We start from the raw sequence: 20104 nt of genomic DNA on the forward strand, positions 1-20104 counted from the left end.
TGCTGAATACCATGTTACCCATCAGAGAATTACAAAGTGCACTGACATGAGCAGTTAGTTACATTCCTTTTCCTCTGCCAGTGTAACCTCATTAAACCTGATATTTCTCTCACGTTTGTCTTCAGCACATTGTTCTGATCACAGCTTCATCACTCTTCAAGCCACTTAAAAAAGCATTACACATCTAAAACCAGAGTGCAGTCATTACACTACAGCTTCAACAGCTACTCATGTATAATTCAACAATTTTTGCTCTGAATTAGCTTCTTATTCATAGGATCTGGTCTAAGTGTTCTTTTTTCTTAAAACACAAAGAGCTGGGCTATGCTTAGAAAGGGAAGGTCCACTATAGCTAAATACTAACAAAAACCTTCAAAATGCTATTTTAGCATGTTAAGTGCACTTACCCCTCAGCATTCATCCTGCTCATTTGCAGGACATACAAAGGTTACACTCAGAGTGGAGACAAACCTGAAGTGATTGCAAAGCTAAAAGCAGAACCTCAAATTTCCCAAGATTTGCTCTAATTACCAATGAACTCCTCCCAGCAAAATCTCTTGTGCTAAAACATGGCATAAAACCACTTCCCCTTCATCCATTTTTATAGTTAGATCTGAGGTTATTAGCAAATCCATTCAACATTATTATAAAAAAATCTTTCCTTAATACTCACGTCTATTTTTAAAAGTTACTGAAAATTAATACAAGTTCCACTACAGGGTTCTGTTACCACTTGCATTTGCTTCACTCCTAAATTCAAAATTATCTATGTCTGTAGTGGATTTATCAGCAAAATCCCTCTGGAATTTTAAGGATGCATCTGGTTTTACTTTTACATCCAATAAAAAAAATATTTTGCACCTTTGATAAGGATGGAAGACTGGAAATCCAGTCATAATCCTCCCAAGTTTACAACACTGTCAAAGGTAAACCAGGTATTATTTCAAGGGGGAAATTATACATGAATGAACAGCTAAATCCCAGCGTACAGAAAAAGGAGATGAGCTGGATGAGGGGCTATGTGTATGCTCTGAATGTACTTTGACTGGCTTTTATTTGCTTCTAATCATCAACATGAACTTCAGGAGAGAAAATACTCAGCATTTTCTTTGCTCTAATTGACATATAACTGATGAATAACACCTCCACTCTCTGAAAACTTGGAACTGATGGGCAAATGTTGAAGGCCAGGGAAAAGCTCCCACAGCAGAGCAGGATGAGCAGTAAGAATTGCAGCAGAGGCTGATATTTCTTGGGCTAAAAATATTAGCTCCCAACACCTAGAGCAGTGTCAGCATGCCAAAGTTCTCAGTCTACACAAAGTGACTTCACTTTCTCTGATTCAACTTGCTTTTACTAACATAGGCCTGCTTTTTGTTTGCCTGCTTGGGGGACTTTTCAGGAGATGAGTAAAATTATAACTGGCATGTGAGAAAAATACTAGGTGCTACCTGCTGTGGGATAATAAAAAAACAGTGCAGCACAATATCTTCAGTTCTGAACACCGTACAGACACAGGCATGTCAAAAGTGGTATTATATGAGATAAAACAGAGTCTCAAGGCTATGCCACAACCATGAGTTAAGTATTAGCTCACATAATGCTCCCTTTCAGGTTTTCTCTGAAACTAGCAAAAGAATTTTTACTCTTCAACAAGACATACCTCAAAATAAAACTTGGCATTTGTATTACCACGCTGGAATGCCATTACTCTTTACATTAAACTGGGAAACATTCGCTTTCTGTTCATTTATTTTGCCAATAATTTTTACATTGAGTTCATTTTACCTTTGACACACACCATCTTTTCTCAAATATATGAACAGCCTTTAGCTCAGGGCCAGGCTCTAAAGCCTGTATATAACCTAGAGCTTCCCTTGCAGCCAGAAGAACTACAGAGAGATGCTGTAGATTCAGATCTCAAGAATTAAGCTGCAATACAGAAAGGATTTGACTAAGGTAGGCTCAAGTCCTGCAAAATCCCTACAGATAAGCCCCAATACACTGACCTCAATAATTAACCTTATTAGTCATTGCTATCTTTAAAGAGACTCTTCAAGGATATACACTACTTTCTCACTGAAGCAACAGTGGAGAAACTGTTGGACATGCACAAGACAGAAATACAGTAGAGCCCAGGCAGGACAGTGTCACAGTGGCCTTATTCAAAAACTGCAATTTATTGGAAAATTATTTCATTTCATTAGTCATTCAGCACCACATAAAAAGTAACTGTATGTGGTACAACAGCCTCTCTTTTTCTGTGTGTGTAAACACACAAACATATATATAAATTTAAATACCAGTAAAGTAGCTCATTACTTCTTGCACCTAGCTCAAATTGTACATCTAAGAGTGGCAATGTCATTTCTACCTACCCTTTTGTCATTACCAATATTTTTTTCATCTACCTCATCATACACAAAGTCATTGCAGAAAAATTTTCATACAAACACCTCCCATTTGTCAGCCAGGTGGGAAAAGTAACACTGAGGTAATAACTTGAAAAATCCCTTTGAGGATGTTATCTCAGTTTTGTTGAATTGATTTTCAAAACATCCCCTTAACCTCGAATTTGTATAGTTTAAACCTCACTCAGAGTCTGGACAGAAGCAGCTGCAATTTAAGGCTGCTTCTCCAAACAAGATTAGTTTCAGATAATCTAAAAAAGCACACTCTTGTAAGATGTTTCTCCTTTTTTTACCACTGCAGGAAAACACCATCATCTCTCCTTCAGAACTTTCTTCCTCCTCTGCAATTTGAATATTCTCCTCTGGAAAAGACTCCATTTACAAACTTTTTGACTCCAAGGCTGTACATGCCCAGACACGACCAAGTCACATACACTTTCCAACCCCAGAAAAATTTCAGGAAATTACTTTTAGACATTTTTCAGATTTTCAAATAAGTTATACAAAAAACAAGAGAGAGAATTGACAGCAAAATAATGAATTTAACATCTGACATGCAGCTGCATGCAGCTAACCTTTGTGCTTCCCTTTTTTCTCCTTTCTGGTGCTGCTACTCTGACAGCTCGCAGCTGCTGCCTTGGCTTTTTTAGTTGGTTTCGGAGCTTGGGCGTCCACTACCACCTTTACATCTTCCTGTTCAGCCTCCTGCACTGCTTCAGAGAGTCAGGGTACCCCACCAAAAAAGAAAATAAACAGAGAGAGAAGAGAGAAACAGAGAGAGAGAGACGAGAGAATGAATTGAGAACTTTGCAAAGGCATAAAAGAGAAAGCAAACATAGCAGAGTTTGGTATTTCAGACAATTCATGCAGTGAGGAGAGCCAAGTAAACCAGAATTTGCAAAGCTGCAGTAAAAATCTGAAAGTGTTAGGTTAGCTGAGATATATTCCCTTACATTTTTCTTCCTTACAATAATAGATCAACTTCTAACTTCCAGTCCAAAAGTGACATCAGGATATTATTGTGATACTGAGCTATTGCAGGAAGCATTTTTCCTCATATTAAAGCCCTGCCAGAATGATCATCAACAGTGGCAGCATGAAGGCAGAAAAATTTTATTGGGACTTTGTAGCATCCATGCTTAAAGCTACATCCTAACTCTCTAAACTGGGAATCATCTGAAGGTTACTTTCAAAGCACATCTTGCACAGTTGTGTAACACAGCATGATGAGTAGACTGGCCACGCATTTTATGGTGAAACTATACCCAAGCTGAATTTAAAAACTCTTCCTACTTTGTACAATACGCAAATTAATCAATTCCTTGGAAGGACTCTCTACAAAATATGCATGGCATAAATTGTGAATGTCACCATAATTCACACAGTGTTCCTTGTTTTCAAAGTAAAAAGAGGCTTCATCATTTTCCTAAGAGCATGACACACTTTGAGGGTAATATTTGAGTAAAGCAGTGTACACCGTAACTCATTTCTCTGGCTAGACCAAACCTCAAAGTTAGATAAATATCAGGTTTAGCTAAATATCACAATTGCCTTCCTGAAATGCATAAAGCAACTGTCAAATTTCACACCCCAAACTACAGGTGGGCACCAAGAGATTTGGGGTTGGCTGCTGGTCACTGGTAAGTGCTAAGCCCCATTGGCTTTTTGTGGTGGCCATGGTTTCTCTGCCTGGCAAATGGGCCTCCCACCCTTTCCTTTTCCCAAAACTAAAGGATTTTCTTTTAAAGGATTAAAAAAGTTCACTAAGGACCATTATAGGAAAGAATCGGTTCCCCCAAAATTACTTTTAAAATATCCATACAAACTTCTTAAACTCCCAAAAAACTAAACGATTCTCAATGACAAGTGGACTGACACTTTTCTCTCTCTGAAGGGGAAAATTCTCCCTAAGCTTCTGGTCTGTGAAGCAACTTTCCTCTTCAGCAAATCCTTCAAGCGCACGAATAGAAATAGAAATGCCAGGGAGATTCTCAGAGGAGAAAGATGAAACAGATTTAGTCATGTCTGTGTAGACTGCAGCTCCCAAACCCGCTGCTACCCTCCCCAGCACAGCAATCTGTTATGAGTAGCATTGCATTCACAACACAGCAGGCACCTGAGGCACTCAAACACACGCTCCTTTTCTCATTGTGCAGAGGAAGGGCTCCCTTCCACGGAGAATACACATTAAATTATATGAGAGGAGAGACTTGAAGTCCAAAGAAACAGCTTGTCACCACCCAATTTTTCATGTCTGCCTTTGTCAAACACTAATCACAGGACTGCAATCCCTTCGCTGAGTGGAAAGGAGCAGTGGAAACGAGTAGGACAAAATGAAAGGAGTGAGTGCACAGGGGAAATGGCACATAAAAGACAGTACACTGGCTCCTACATCCATGGCCATGGCAGGCTCAGACTATGCAGGGAACCAGAGTCAGCTCTCCACAGTCTTTAAATAGGGGTGATTTGCCAACCCAGCATTTATGCTATATTTGTACCTCAGTCTCTCTCTAAAAACTAGGCTGTGTTCTTTTAATTGTTTTGAAGATGGTAATCCATGTTATAATTAAATCCAGTACTTTACAAATTACCTATATTAAATGGCCAGGCAGTTCTCTAAATCATTTTAAATCTGGCTGTATTCATTCACTCAAAAGAAGTGCCATTTACTTGGTCCAAAGCAATTATCAATAAGCAAAGGATGAAACTTTCTGACTATTAATTGCAAAGTTCAAGACTTATCTTCTCTATCCTGCCAGCCATTCTTTCATTTTACCAGTAAAGCCCTGATATTTTTTGAGTTACTTTTGCCTCAAAGCTTCAAGCAAGAGGTATCTGATTTTAAGTTCAATGAGGGAGCTCCAAAGGACTGAGAAGAGACTATTTCCATTGCTTCACTCTGTGAGGCAGAGAGCAGGATTTCAGCCCAGTAGCCATTCTGAGACCTCGGCTGTCTGTGGTAAATGTGCCTTTTAGACACAAGTGATGGAGGCTGCAAAATAAGATTCAGATCATAAAGGTAATGATACTGTGCCTGGGTTCATGAAAGGAATTGGCACAGAATGTCCTGTTTCCAAGGGATACATTTCTGAGCATTACCATTACATTTAAAGTACTACCTCTATAATAAATCCAAATTTAATCCCCAAATGCCATCTCCACCACAAAACCATCTCATTCGTAGCTTTTAGCTATTTGGCAAATAGCAGACCTTAGCTGAGGCTCACCCACTCACTCAAGTTTTCTCTGGTGTTGCCTGCAGATACCAAAGAAAGTTTGCTTTCTGCACAAATTCAGTTCAGGGCATATCCTTGCATTTAGGCAAGCTCCTGTCAACAGGCCAGCCAGGATTTGGATCCTTGCAGCCTGCAAACCCAAAGGGACAGGTCTGTGAGCCTCCCGTGCTCAGTTGGTCCAGCAGGCTTGGATGTGGAGCAAAGTGAAAAATCCTGTTTTCTGTTTCCAGGGCTCTCTCCTGCCCTGGAGAGTTGGAAGAAGGACCACTTCTAGGGCCTGTGTACTCTGCAGCTGGTCATTAGCATGTGCAGCTTTGAACTTCTCCAACCAGCACTCCTTCCAGGCTGCCTTTGTGGAGATGAAACAAGTCAGAGAGGCAGTGTTTATCCCCAGCCATGTTGTCAGGGGATCAAATGTCTTCCCCTCTGCCCTTTGCTGCATCTTTGGGTCATTATCTAACAGACAGACTGACAAGAATTTCCCTTCTCAGCAGGATGGAAACCTTGAGGTTAACTCTAGCCTACGTTCTCCCCAGGCTCTAGACAGCCCATAAAACAATTTACAGCTCCCTGCAAGAAAGTCTGGTTAAGGAAAATGAGATAAACTGGCTCTCTAAATAATAGTCATTGATACAACAATATGATTACATCCTTTGCTGGACATCAAAAAGTTAAAAACAGTGATAGGCAGCACCAGAGGATAAATAAATTAAGAACCTTAAATGCATCTATATGGGGATGAAATTTCAGAGACTGTCACTCAAAAATGCATTAATTTCAGTACAGCTACCCATTTAGGCAGCTTTAAAAATCCCTACTGACGTTATCTTAAACAGTAGGAGACTAGATTTGAAAGTCTATCCTGATACTTCATATGCCCACCCCAGATCATTAACATCTTCACTTAAAAAACACAGAGATTTTCCTTTTCCATAAGAATTATTTGTTTGTAATAGAATTTGCATTCAGACAAGGAAAAAATGGAGGAGCAAGTCCGGTAGTGAGTCAGCATTCCAAACAGAAAAAGCCACTGGACTCTCAGACCTGGTATTTCACTCTAGTTTGAACTTAATAAATTGTAAAAAAAATGGTTCTGAGATAAATGCCAAGCTTACAAATAAAACAACTATGTGACTTTAATTTCAGTATTATTCATCCATGTTCATTAAATCAACTACTGACTACTAACCTCAATAGAGTATTAAAACAAGTGTTTTTTGGGAAGACAGAAGGGAGCACAGATTGCAATATTAATTCAGGATCTGAGATGAAAAGAAAGAGGAACAAACAGCAAACAGTCTGTTAACATAATACAGGTGAGTATGGAAAGGCTTTGTCAAGGCAGACAAGGGCAGTGTCCCAGCTTTGCCTTGCACCTCCAATGGCCTAATTCAGAAAAGGGGAAAAAAGAAACCTCTCCATGAACCAGTTCTGTGATGGACAACACTCCAGGTTACAGGGGTAAAGCTACAATGCACAGCCAGATAAAAGGATGCAGTTTGTAAGCATGTGAGTAAACTATGATGCAGACAACCCAAGTTCTTTTTCAACTCTGTAAATTACCCACATATATTTATACGAGTGGATGAAAATGTAAAACATGTCTTTCCATCTGGCCTTCATGATGAGAAGTTCACACAGGAAATAAGTTTCAAAGTAGCATGAATGAAAATGCAGATTTCTTTTTGCCATTTGTATGACCATATTTCTTGATATGAGTGCTTGTACACTCTTATGATCTTAGAGAAGGAAAAAAAAATCTATGAATCATAACTTAGTGATCTCTATCACATAAAAATGCCATGTGCTAAAGAAAGGATGCTTTTGATCAGTACATTATGCGAAGAATGAAGTAAATGAAAAATCACAAAAAGAAAAAACAATTCTAAAATTGTGCAGTCTGTCTGGAAAACACTTTAAGTAAAAAGAGGCTGAACCAGACAATGGGGTATGTGAGGTAAGTATAAGGCAAATATTCATTCTATTTACCAACATCCTCTCAACAATAAAAGGGAAACCCAGAAAGGGTACCATGCAAAGAAAGGTCAACTACAGTTCAGTCAGGGTGTACTTTAACAACTCAATGTGAATTGGATGTCCTTTTCCTACTGTTGCCTGAGAAGCTCTTGTGTTTCACTGTAAGAATGTCTTGTTGCTTTTCTTTATGAAGTTCTAGCCTTAGTCAGTCTAGCTGCTTATTTAGGCTGTTGTTCATTCTTAGTTTATAAAATCAAATTAGATTCTGAACTGGTCTAGTATTTTAAAAGACTGGAGTCTATCAGAAATAGCCTGAAGGTGGGCAAACCCACAATATTTTAGAGTGCAATTAAAGATTTCTATTAGTTTTACATAGACCACACAAACAGTTAAATACAAGGACCTGAATAAGCACAAGGACTTTGGTGTGTTAGTTACTGGTTAATCACATGCAAAGATTTGATTCCTGCCTCAAAATACTTACAATCAAAGGCATTACTCCTTCAGCTAGTAACTTACAGTCAGATTCCAGATTCCCAAAACCTTACTGACAGTAAGGCTCCTTGCAGTTTATGCCTCCAACAGTGATGTGATGACCAGGCTAATGTTGCAAACCTGAAAATACTCAGAAGTGAAATGGGATGGGTTTTTTAGCACTCCAAAAAAAGGAACCAAGGTACTTGGGAACTTGGTGCTGCTTAAGGACATTATTAAAAGCTCACTGGTCTAAGAGTTCCTCAGAGAGAACAAGGGAAGGAATTAAATAAAAGATTCTTCTAAACGCCCACGTACCTGCTGCCTAATCCTGGGGAGGGGTAAGGCAAAGGCAGCATGTGGAGAGTTGATAGCAATGAACCAGACTTTGGGAAAGCAGACAACTAATAAGGAAAGCTAAAATGATCTATGAAAAACCTATGCCAGGAAGGTGAAAGACAGTGATAAATTACATAATTACTTTGTGATACTGGAGCCTTGAGGGCACGACCGGGCTTTAATTGCCCTGAGAGCCTCCCTGGGGGGTTCCACCCACACCCTACCCATGGGCTTTGTTCCAGCTGAGCCCAGGGCTGTGCTGGAGGTGCTGCTTCCCAGCCTGTCTCCTGGGAGCATCCTGGCACCGCAGGCAGCTCATCTGCCCGACGGAGATATGTGCACTGCAGCATCTCTTTCCCACCCTGACTGGTGCCATGCAGGGCCCTGGCTCTGGTTCATCCCTTGCCATGTCTGGGACTGCAGGGAATGCTGTTGGCAGCTCTGCCTGCCCTGTCTGCAGCCTTTGGGATGGGACTCTGCCTGCCAGGGCACTTCCTGTGCTGGGGGCACCCTCCCTCCTGGCTCCTGAGATGCTGCCCAGGACAGAAAACAGCTAAATATCAAGTAGTAACTGAAAGTAAATAGACTAAAAGTGGGACATTAAAGGAAAGAGAAGGGAGTTTCTCAGGCCATTTCCTCTAAACTTTCTTCTCAAATGGTTCAATACCAAAAACCACAAAAAGACCTGTGGAACACTTGCTACCCACTGCCCTCTGCTCCTTGCTGCTGGGTTTGTTTATTTTGGAAGTGCACTGGTGCAGTAAGGACTGCTGACAAACCAAACAGATGCACTAAAGATTAAGGTGAAGAGACTGCAGCTGAAATAAAGATTTCAGAATATCTGCTCATTGGAAGTTAAGTACTTTGCCCACATGATGTTTGGAGTGCTGCCTGATCTCCCAATATTAACAGCCCTTTGCAAAGAACATTCCTTGCTATCTTCAAAAAATAAACTAATACCTACTCATTCCAAGGTCAGTGGAAACCAGGGATGGGGAGACACTCCTCTGATGAACAGGAAAATATATGATTTTTTAAATTAATAGTTAATGATGTCATCTTTTAAAGCTGACAGCTAAGGATACTCATCAGAAAACTCTCTCTCATCATTCATGGTAAACAGCAGAATGACACATCAAATTTGACAATCCAAAGCTATGAATTGTCATCAGGGGTCTGTTTAACACACCACACAGCCATTACACCTAGGTGTGCTGCCAAATGTGAGAGGAGAAAAGCAAAAAAGTCATTCTGCCTTTTTACACATGGTTAATCTAAATGGCTAAACTGGAAGTTGCAATGGAAATTACTCTGAGAGTATCTAATTGAAAACATTTTTAATTTCAAGTCTTATATAAAAACACCACAGCTGCAACAAAGTATGGCAATATTAATGAAAGCATATCTGGCACTCATTCAAATCTCTGCCTTCCTCAGTGCTGTGAAAAGAAAAATCACTCCCCAGTGAAAATTCACCATTTTCACAGAAGTAAAATCTCTGTAAAAATGGGCTTTCAGCATTTGCATTAAATGTAATTAAATAATGTAATTAAATTGTTGCAGTAATTAGTGTATCTCTGCATGCTATTTGGCTCCAGGAATGCTCAGTATTTGCAATCCAGATTGAAAAGAACTGTATTTGTAGCAGAATTTTGCAATGTCAAATCAGGCTAAAATGTTTGTTCAGGTTTTCAACAAACTTCACAAAATAGGTTGAGTAGAAATACATGAAAACAAGTGAGCAGATGTAACTGTGACATATTACAGAACAGCAAGTAAAATTTTAAAGAAACTTTAAACAAACAAGCAGCAATATGTCCTTATGAAGGACACTGAATAGAAAATAAACCAGAACACAAGAAGAGAAGACAATGTAAGTGATCTCTCCTACAGAGAAGGATTAAATTTCTTCTGGTAAATGAATGCCTTTGTTGTCTTTTATTTAGAATTTAACTTGAATAGCAATACAAAAAGTTGTTATTGGTTCTTATCTGGCTGTTTATAATGATGAAATAGCAATTGAGCTGCATTTGGTACTGAGAGAGAGAGAGAGAGGCTTTATTGTAAATAGAGCCATGGAACAACATCATGGAAGTCAGTGGAAGGATACCTATTCCTTGAAATGGCAGGCAGATAAATGTGGGGCCTAACTACCTACCTGACCTGCAGGTGCTGATGACTGTGTTACCACTGGCTGGGACTCCAGCTCAAACTAACCCCTTACAGACCTCAGTGCCAAGGAGTTTTTATCTCATTATGGTCTTCTCAGCCTAATTCATCTCAGTTCCTGCAGGTAACTTTTGTTGTTATCAGTTAATTAGGCATTATGTCAACAACAAAAGGGTTTAAAAAAGATACACTATATGCAAGTCATACAGTACCATATATATACTGTACCTGACAAGGTACAGTAGCTGAAGACTTTTATCTGTAGGTGAAATATGGGACAAATGAGAAGAAATGTTCTGTGTGGAGACTCGTGCATGGTGGGTTCTGCAGAGTCACTTCCTCACTGAAAGAGCACACATCTCCTTAAAATCTCATGGTACCCAGAGAAATTGCTAGCCACCCTAGGCAGGGAACATAAATATCACTTTTTCTTACCAATGTGTCATTTCTCTGCCTCAAAGTCATCTAAGAAAAAATTATGGCATTTCCGGCAATACACAATTAGCTTAACTAGCAAAAATAGGGTGTTCTACTCTGTCTTCCCACAAGTAGCTCACCAGGCTGATGCTCTATTCCAGAACAAGAATGACTGACTTTCTACTCCAATCTCTGATGATTATTCTGGAATTAAATGAGTTTTTACTGCAGAGTAGAGTTGCCCATGAGGGAACCATTGCAGCACTGATAATGGCATCAAAATAAGCAGTGGCAGTGCATGAAGGAGAATTTCCCAGCACAGTTAATGGCAGCAGAATAAGCAGTGGCAGTGCATGAAGGAGAATTTCCCAGCACAGAAAGCCCAGCATCTGAGAATTGCTGAGATGCTATCTCTGACCTACTTTGCTCAAAGTACCATAGAGTTATCTCCACACAGGCATCCAATTATTTGTTGAAATCAACAAGTACTTTTGTGCTACACAGAACCAGCACAAGCTAAAAGAGAGAGTAGAGCAGGATGATAGGTGGAAAGAAGTGTTCTTTCTGTAGCATTTGCTAGCACAGGAATTGATTTCACAAACATGCTCATCCAAGCAGTGTAGTTCATTCAGTAGAGCATCAAGTCCCATCAAAGAGCCATTCTCAATTTGGAATCAGCATGCCCATAACAGCCACAAATGAACGGAAAAGAGCAGAATAGCTCTTTAGAAACAGCCCAGCTGTCTCATGCATCCGACACTGCCACATACAAATGTTTTCATTGAAGGGGAAAAAAACTGCCAGCCCTGAAGCTCAATGCCACAGTTAAAAATGGTCTTCAAACCCCAAAATGTTCCCTGCAAACTGGGGAACTGAAGACATTAGGCACATTCCCAGAGAAGGCCACACCAAAAAAGGACACTTTAAGAGTTCTTGTAATATTTTCAAAAGCAACGTGCCTAACAAAGGATTTTACAAGGCAATAAAACACCCTGCTAGGTAATTAAATTCTCCTGAGCTGGCTCTTGCAAACTGCATGGTTTATTGCAAGGAGAGCTGTCCCAAGGGATTAACAAATGTCGTGTTGAATATGAGAAACATTATATTTCTTTGCTTCTCTGAAACCTTGTGAAACATTAAAAGGGTTTGAGAGACAAATTTGGAGCAAACTGATTTAGGGAGAATAAATCCCAGGCATTCCAATGAAAGGTGTGGTATAATATGACAGGAAGGGTCACTTTAACCTTAAGAGCACAGCTAATCTCACTTATACTGAGCAAATCCACTCTGGTGCAAATTGGTGTACAATTTAGCTCAGTTAGTACATATATGAAATTTGTTACTAATTATGTGATGATAATGTCTTTTTCTCAGATTTTTTAAAATTAAAACCTTGATCAACTGGCAATATAAGGGGCTTAGTAAACAGCACTCTCTGTTATAAGATATTATTTCTCAGAATAGCTCTGTACCTTTGATAAACTCTTGAGTGCAAGAGGAAAAAGAAAAAAATTCTATTTTGTCTGATTAAAAAATAAACACACTAAATGTTTGTGCTAAATCAAATATTTTGGTTTAGACTGGAAAGAAATTCAGTTTAATCTTTAAAAAATACATCCAGACCCTGAGAAACAGGCAGTAAAGAGAAATATTACTATTTTTAAAAATATTTGTTAGAAAAAAAATTAAAATAATGCTAAGTTGAAAAAATAATTCTCCATCTAAAACCACTTATGGTATCCTATTTGCTTGCAGAAAAGATTAAAAATGCCCATTATTATCAAAACCTCAACATTTAAACAATGCAATTTCCAGATTCTAACAGTAAATTCTGTAGCTGTAATCAGCTAAAAATTTCCACCAATTGCTAACCAGGAGGAAAGGCTCTGAAACCTGCACTTCTCAGAGCAAAGTTTGTTATTGTATACTAAACACCCACCTTGTTCTTATGGAAAAATAAGACCCCCAAGTGAAAACAAAACAACAGGGAGACAAAAAGTCCAGCATGTGGAGTAAAACTGACAAATTTGAACTGAATTGTGTGTTAAGTTTTTTTTTGTAAAAGAGTAGGTTACTGGTTAGTTTTGCTTTTTTTAACAGAGCTAGATTCACAAAGGCATCTTAGGATTTAATGTGTAAACCCCAAAACCTAAGTACTCTGCCACCTAGCACCATTCCCAACCAGAAAGCTGCCAACTGCATTCCCAATCAATATCAGTAGATATTGATTCAGCTCCTGTCCCACAAACTCATCAATAGTCAGGGAAGGAAGCCTTTTGCTATTGAAACTTATGAATCCCTTATGAATTACATTCAATTTAATGAACTGCAAAACAAGAAAACTGGAAAATTACTGCTCTCTATAGATCTTGGAGGTGGTACCAACCTGGAATGATATCTACAAGAGCCAAATTTTGGACAAGGATTACCCAAGCTGCCCCTTAGGAAATCCTGAGGAAAAGTATGCCATACCATCTTTAGAAGGCCAAAAAGCATGAGAAATATGAGGACAGAACTAAATAATGCCTCGTTTCCTTAGGATTTATTTCTGATTATTAAGTTATTTGAAAAGAAATGGCATTATAATTTTTTCCCCTGTGGGTGTGATGCCTTAAGTGACTCTATCCCTACTGGATCCTGTAATCTTTAATGAGAAAAGGAGACATTGTACAAGTTTGAAATGTTCTTCTCTACCTGTTTTAATGGACTTTGGAGAAACACAGAATCTTTGGAATGACTATATTCAGTCCTAGCTGAACCTGGTTAATAGGTTTCCCATTTATCATTACCTCTGTCAGGCTTAAGCAAAATTGCACACAGAGGAACATTCAGAGTGGAACCCATCAGCTTTACTTAGTAGGAACCAAGGCTGAAGACACTTAAATAGCCATGGCAGAAGGGACAAGCTCCCTTTCCCAGTTCAGCCCTGAACTGGCAGTGGGTACTTTGCTCCCTGCCATTAGGCTACAATTGCAAACTCTGATGGTTTTATCCCAAGTGAAGGACATCAATGATTTACTAAAACATGCAAAACACGAGCTTTTGTTCTCCTGAGCATAAAATGAGCACCACACCAGGACTCTCAGCAAATACAGCTGCAGGAGGTGGCATTCTGTACCATGATATATGGTGCTGCTGTTGCTGTTGAGATAGGATTCAACCAGCGGGGCCTGCTCCTCCGAATGTTTCGTCCTGCGCGTCCTTGCCCGGCTGTCCACGTTGGACTGAACCATCAGTGGCTCCTGGCGCTTCTTCTTCTGCTTCTGTTCCAGCAGTGCTCTCTGGAGAAAAGAGAGAAAAGCATCTGTTACTGCACTCCAAACAGCAGCAACCTACCATGGAAACAATGGCCAGCTTTACCCCTTCCCCAGCTCCACAGCAGCAGCAGTTGGCAGTGGGAGACTGGGACGTCGGGTTACAGGAAACCTTTCCAAAAAACCACAACCAGCCCACTGCTGAAACACCTTCTGCTGAAAACAGCAAATAATTAAAATACATCTTTCTGAGCAGCCCACCAGCTGTCAGAGCTTGCTTGGAAATAACCCTTGGGAAAACAACAGTGTGAGAATAGTGGCTGTGAAGCAATGGGAGGGTATGCAAGGGCGTGAGGCAGAGATGCCAATTTCAGTTTCTGTAAATTAAAAGCAGGTAATTGCAAACTAGAATCGAGTGATAATACTGGACACAAGCCTAATTTAACAGCTATAATAGATGAACTTTAATTAAACACTTAAATTTCTCAGATAGACCTGGTGAAACCAAAACCTTTGGCATCCAGTGGTACCACAGGGACCTTATTTGAGCCCTCTTCCACAACCTTAGACAACTGAACTGTTAATTTTACTTATCTATTACCTTACCTTTTCCTTGCTTCTGTACAGTGATATTTTAGCTTCTAGGAAGCAGATGCAATAAAACTGAGGAATAAAAATGGAGAGTGAACTCTTTCAGCTCCCTAAGTTGTGTTAACACCTCACCATGACTTCACCATAATCAGAATTAAGCACAGGATTATGGCATAAATAGTACTTGAATTTGAAAATGAGATTCTGTTAGACATGCAAGCTGATGAAATAGTGGCAATAGAAAAGGATAAAATTAAACTCACGAGGTTTAACTATAAAAATGACAAAGTTTTTTGAGGGGGACCACAGAAAAAGTAAAAGCAGAAACCTCAACTCCCATTAAAACTTGATGACACAATTCCCTCAGATTTCATGTTCTGACTCCATTGTACAAGTCATGTAGGAATGCAGTCAGAAAATAGGCAACATAGCACACAGTGCCACTAGGTTACGGCCACAAGAGCTAAGTCCACTGAAAAAAAGCTTTGTGGTTAACCTCTGTTGGCTGGTGTGACTGCTCCATCAGTGGGGTAACAAACACATTGTAAAACAGCTTAAAACAAGTCCAAGGCAGTGGGAATCACTCAAATCCCAGTCAGAAGACAAATTTTAATGGAAGTTAGACTTGTGAGTTAACTCCAGCCTCCACAGATCTCTCTTCTGCATCCCCCAATCTGAGGATGCAATTTTCTATCAATTATCAGAGTTTTTATTACTCCAGGATTCAGACTTTAGGGAGCAAGGTCCTCCTCCAAAATCTTACCTGTCTGTCAAGCTTCTGCTGACGCAGGCTGCTCCCCTCATCATCCAGAACACTGCAAAGACAAAGAGTACATAGCTGGAACAAATTTATCACTCAAAAACAACACCTAACAGCACCCAGCGGAGGAAACTCTCACAGGAGTTATCCATACAAAAAAAGTGTGCCTGCCCTAACTGAAAAAACTTGGCTTCAGAGGGTTTAAATGCAGCCCACAAAAAATTGCAAAACTCTGGCTCACACAAACTTCAACGAAAATATATAATCAGGCAGCTCACAAAGAAATTCAAAATTCACTGTCTACAGCTTGGTTTCTTTTCTATTGTTTTCTAATGCAAAACATCAATGCACAGAGCACTGAAATTGTAAAATTGCATATAAAGCCTAGAAAAAGGGAGGAGTGTAAGTGAACTGCTTAGCAACTCAGCAGTATTTAAAATTATGGTAGAAAAATAAACCACCTAATCTTTTGCACACTGAAAACCATAATGTATTCCTGAATATTTCTGGATATTTATTCCTGAGAAGTCACACTTAGTGCCACACACTTCAACATTAAAAGGCAGGCAAGATGAACAGCATTGCTCAGTGCCATATTTCTCTCTGCTAATTGTTGCTTGTTGGGAGCATTGAATGCTCCTGTGCATTCAATCATTTTCATTAATTAGATATTAAAAGACTAGCACTGAAATCAAAAAGCTATTTTTGCAAAGTACTTTAGCAAACTACTGACTAGGCTTTATTTTTCTGGAGAACAAAGGTCTCTATTGTATGAACACTATAGTTAAACATTGAACATAGATAACTGAATCTTTTAAACAGTAATAGGTCATCTACAGGGAAAATAGTGTTATAGAACAAAAACAATAGCCTCTTACAAGGAAAATTAATTTTGTCCTACAATACACTTTTATAAAATGTTAGCCCCTTCTCTTACATCACTCTTAACAACCAAAAAGAGCAAAAAAAAAAAAGATCCAGGACAAACAAACCTGGATTCTGACCTACATACAAACCAACAGCATTGCAAAGGAAATTGCATAAAAAATGAGAATCTCATGTATTAATTCACAGTCTTTAGGAGACAGTAACACTGTAGTAGAGTTAGAACAGCTAATAAAGGCATGCAGAATGCCCCCTTACCAATGCCAGCATTATCAAAGACCTATAATTAGGCATTTCTGGTGGAATCAGCCTTTTACAATTTTTCTTAGGTTATATGCTACAAAAGGCTGATGTTCCACAGATTGAAACTGCTGTTCAAGTACCTCAGGTATGAAATTGCCATCTCTTGTAGAAGTAATGCATTACCCATACTCCACAAAAAAGATTAAAGAAAAAAACCCCTCACAGTCATAAAAATGTTTTGCTTTACACCAAGCATACTTCATTTTATCAATTACAGAAGTTATAAAAGGAAGACACACATTCCTCCATGGTATACAATGTCAGGTCTGTAGAAGAGTGTTTCACTACAGCTGCAGCAGTATTAGCTGCACTGCCAGAAAGTAGAACTACCCTAATGGAGATTTTCAGCCAAACAATTGAGTAAAAGATGCCTAAGTGTAAGGTTTCAGGCTCAATGGCCTGAACAAATCCTCCTCATTTCAGACAATGCCTGAAAAAAAGCCAAAACCATGCAATGATGCTAACAGAGACCCCAAGAACTGCAGAGGCAGAAATGCACACACCATCCCATCATCCATGGCGTGGGATGACACAGTGCATGGAGCAAAGGGGCAGGAAAATGTCCTGTGCCTTCATGGGAAGCCACAACAAGGCAAATTCAGGTTCAGGCACAGCTCATCTCTTTATGCCCAGCTGTAGCATGGTAAACATGGCAGTTTAAATAACACCAAACAGCAAACCCCAGTCAGAGAATGGTGTGATTTGCATTGAGCATTCCAGGAATGCAAAGCAGCTATCAGATACACCAGAGGACTGCCAAAAAAATATAAAACTCTATCCAAAAACTATGGATGTTGCAATGCTAAAACACCTCTCCACACTTCCCTTCTTACTGCAAGACTTTTTTTTTTAAGCTTCTGAAAATATGCAATCAAAGCTGAGATCGAGAGCAGCACACCTTGAAAACCAGATGACAATGTCATTTGGAGCTTCCAGCTCCTTCCTTATCCTACTTCATATTTCATAAAGTTCTGAGTAGTTTTCCACAACCTTTTTTAGGCATGCATTAATAACAAGCCTTGCATTTACCATTCAACAAATAAAACTGAATTCCAGCTTTCGTCACCGACACCAAGGTTCAGTAGAATATGGTTGCTTCAACAACCCCCTCTCCCTCTAGGATGCTGGACTAGTATGAGAATGCCTTGCCCCCACCACTCTTCTGAATCCTTCACAGGATAATGTTAAAAAATGCATTATTACCACCAACTCTATCTATTTTAACAGTTACTCAGTTCCAGTATCACTGGAAAGCTGCAGTGCTGTCCTTTCTTGATGTCTAATAACACTTATGCAACTCCAAATACAAAAGGGGTTCAGTTTAGCCTATATATTCTGCTACAACCACAGAGCACTCCAGTTTCAGACTGCACTTTGTCAGTGTTCCCTGAAGAGCTGCTGGACCTTGGAGTTGCTGACCAGCAGCCAACATTTCACATTCCCCAATTTCCAACGAACAAAGTCTCCTGAAACTGGGTGACTTCCAAGATATGCCATTAAGGGAAGTCAGGGTTTAAATATATGCATGCATAAATAAGTAAGTAAGTAAATAAATAAATAATATAAGCTCTGTTTCCATAGCAATTCCATCAGGCCCTTGCTCTTTCTCCCTTGAAAAACATCTGCAGAGGACTCTGAGATGAAGTGTGTAAGTGCCACTGACCCTTTTTCTCACACTTCAGTGAGTCCTTGCAGAAAGATTGAGCAGATCATCTCACCACAGCACTTGGCATTCTTTCGGATGCTCTGGGGTACAAGAGCTGAAATCCAGCTCTGGAATTCTGCCTTTTATTTCTTTGGAAAACACAAAAGTGTGTGAGTAGAAGCACAGCCTTTGCCCTTCCTGGTCTTTCAAAAGAGCAGGAATCAATTGCTCATCGCTCTGGAAGGCTTGGGCACATGTGAGGACCCAGCCTGTCCTGCCCAGTCTTTTTGCTGCACTCTGGTCGAAATATCTGGGATGGTAAAGAAACTAAAGGCCCAGTACAGCAGAAAAACTGTGACTGAAAGATGGCAGGAAATCATCTCAGAGAGAGAGAGAGAGAGAGAGAGAGAGGCTGTTAGAACAATTCTGCCTACACGTTTGATGTGATGCTAGAAAATCCCAGGAGCAGCATGAAACTCAGTCAGATTTAATAGAGAAATATAACTTTATAATTAATGAAAATTGAATTATTGAAGAGCATGCATACATATTATCAATTTGCTCAGCACAGTGAAGTATCCTGAAGATCCAGTAAGATTAATTTTTACTCCTACTAGATCAAGGATCATGCATCTGGCTGGCATCTAAGCTATGGCTCTGACCCACTTAAAACAAAAAGCAATTTTACACTATACATAATATTGTAAACAGCCTTTCAGCTCTGCAGTAATAGTCTAGTCCAAATTCAGCTGACAGGTCAGAGCTTGGATATATTTCCTAGCAGATACAGGAAAAAAAAATCCTTCTACACAGAACTTGAACAGTCCACCCATTTAGGAGTTACTAGTGCTGGGTTTGAGAAGTCAAGCCTATAGCTACCTATTGTAAAGATTCCTATCAGTTGCTTCCTATCAGTTGCCTGGACCAAGGCCCAGAGAGATTTAAGTATTGTTTTTACATAGCATTATTTTCAGATTTCAATTACAGGATTTGAATCAAACATCTCAACTCCTGTTTTTTAAAGGTAAAAACATTAAAAGTAAAATCACATTTTAGTCAAAGCATTATTTTTTCATACCACCCTTTTAAGACACAAAATCTATTTTGCAGAAACAGTTTCAACATTGAATTCAATTTATAGTAAGCCAAGCTTACTAAAGTACTGCATGTCATAACAAAGATGAAAACATGTGAAAGAATTTTAGTATTCTAAGCTTTTAATAATCTCTGTTCCTTAAAAAACATTTAGCGAGAAACCCAAGACCAATCATGTTTTAAGGATGGAGCTTCGTGATTACAGAAAGCTCCACACTTTACTGCTGAGATGAAGGCAGAAGATTCTGTAAGTCAGTATTTTGCTACATTTTTACTGAAATTCCACATGGGGTGTTTCAGTTAAAGCAAAATCTGAGAAGACTTAATTCAAATAACACTTTTCACAGCAAGTACTTTGCCTTTGCTCTTTGAAAATGCAAACTGCTTGTATTTCATGAAGCCATTGCAAGAAAAAACAATTAAGAAGAAATGTTTCTAATTAGAATGTCCAAGATGCATGTAGTCACTGATTTTATTCAAGAGCTTTTTTAAAGAAAAAGTCTGCCACAGTAAAGCAGTTCTATTGCTTCTGCCTGATGAACAAGGCA

At 39.2% G+C, this 20104-nt stretch overlaps 1 protein-coding gene across 3 annotated transcripts in view; it reads right to left on the minus strand.

The window, feature by feature from the left end:
• The window catches only part of TUB (TUB bipartite transcription factor), a 138095-nt gene that overhangs the window by 25016 nt on the left and 92975 nt on the right, over positions 1-20104 (minus strand). For 2 of the 3 annotated variants that reach the window (XM_059848913.1, XM_059848915.1), the window contains exons 2-4: positions 15632-15683; positions 14142-14304; positions 2987-3121 (exon numbers count right to left, since the gene is read on the minus strand). In XM_059848913.1, coding sequence (XP_059704896.1) covers positions 2987-3121; positions 14142-14304; positions 15632-15683 — 350 coding nt within the window. The remainder of the gene's footprint in view (positions 1-2986; positions 3122-14141; positions 14305-15631; positions 15684-20104) is intronic. The other variant, XM_059848916.1, reaches the window with a different exon arrangement.

Source organism: Haemorhous mexicanus, chromosome 6 (assembly GCF_027477595.1).
Source record: "Haemorhous mexicanus isolate bHaeMex1 chromosome 6, bHaeMex1.pri, whole genome shotgun sequence".
Taxonomy (NCBI): domain Eukaryota; kingdom Metazoa; phylum Chordata; class Aves; order Passeriformes; family Fringillidae; genus Haemorhous; species Haemorhous mexicanus.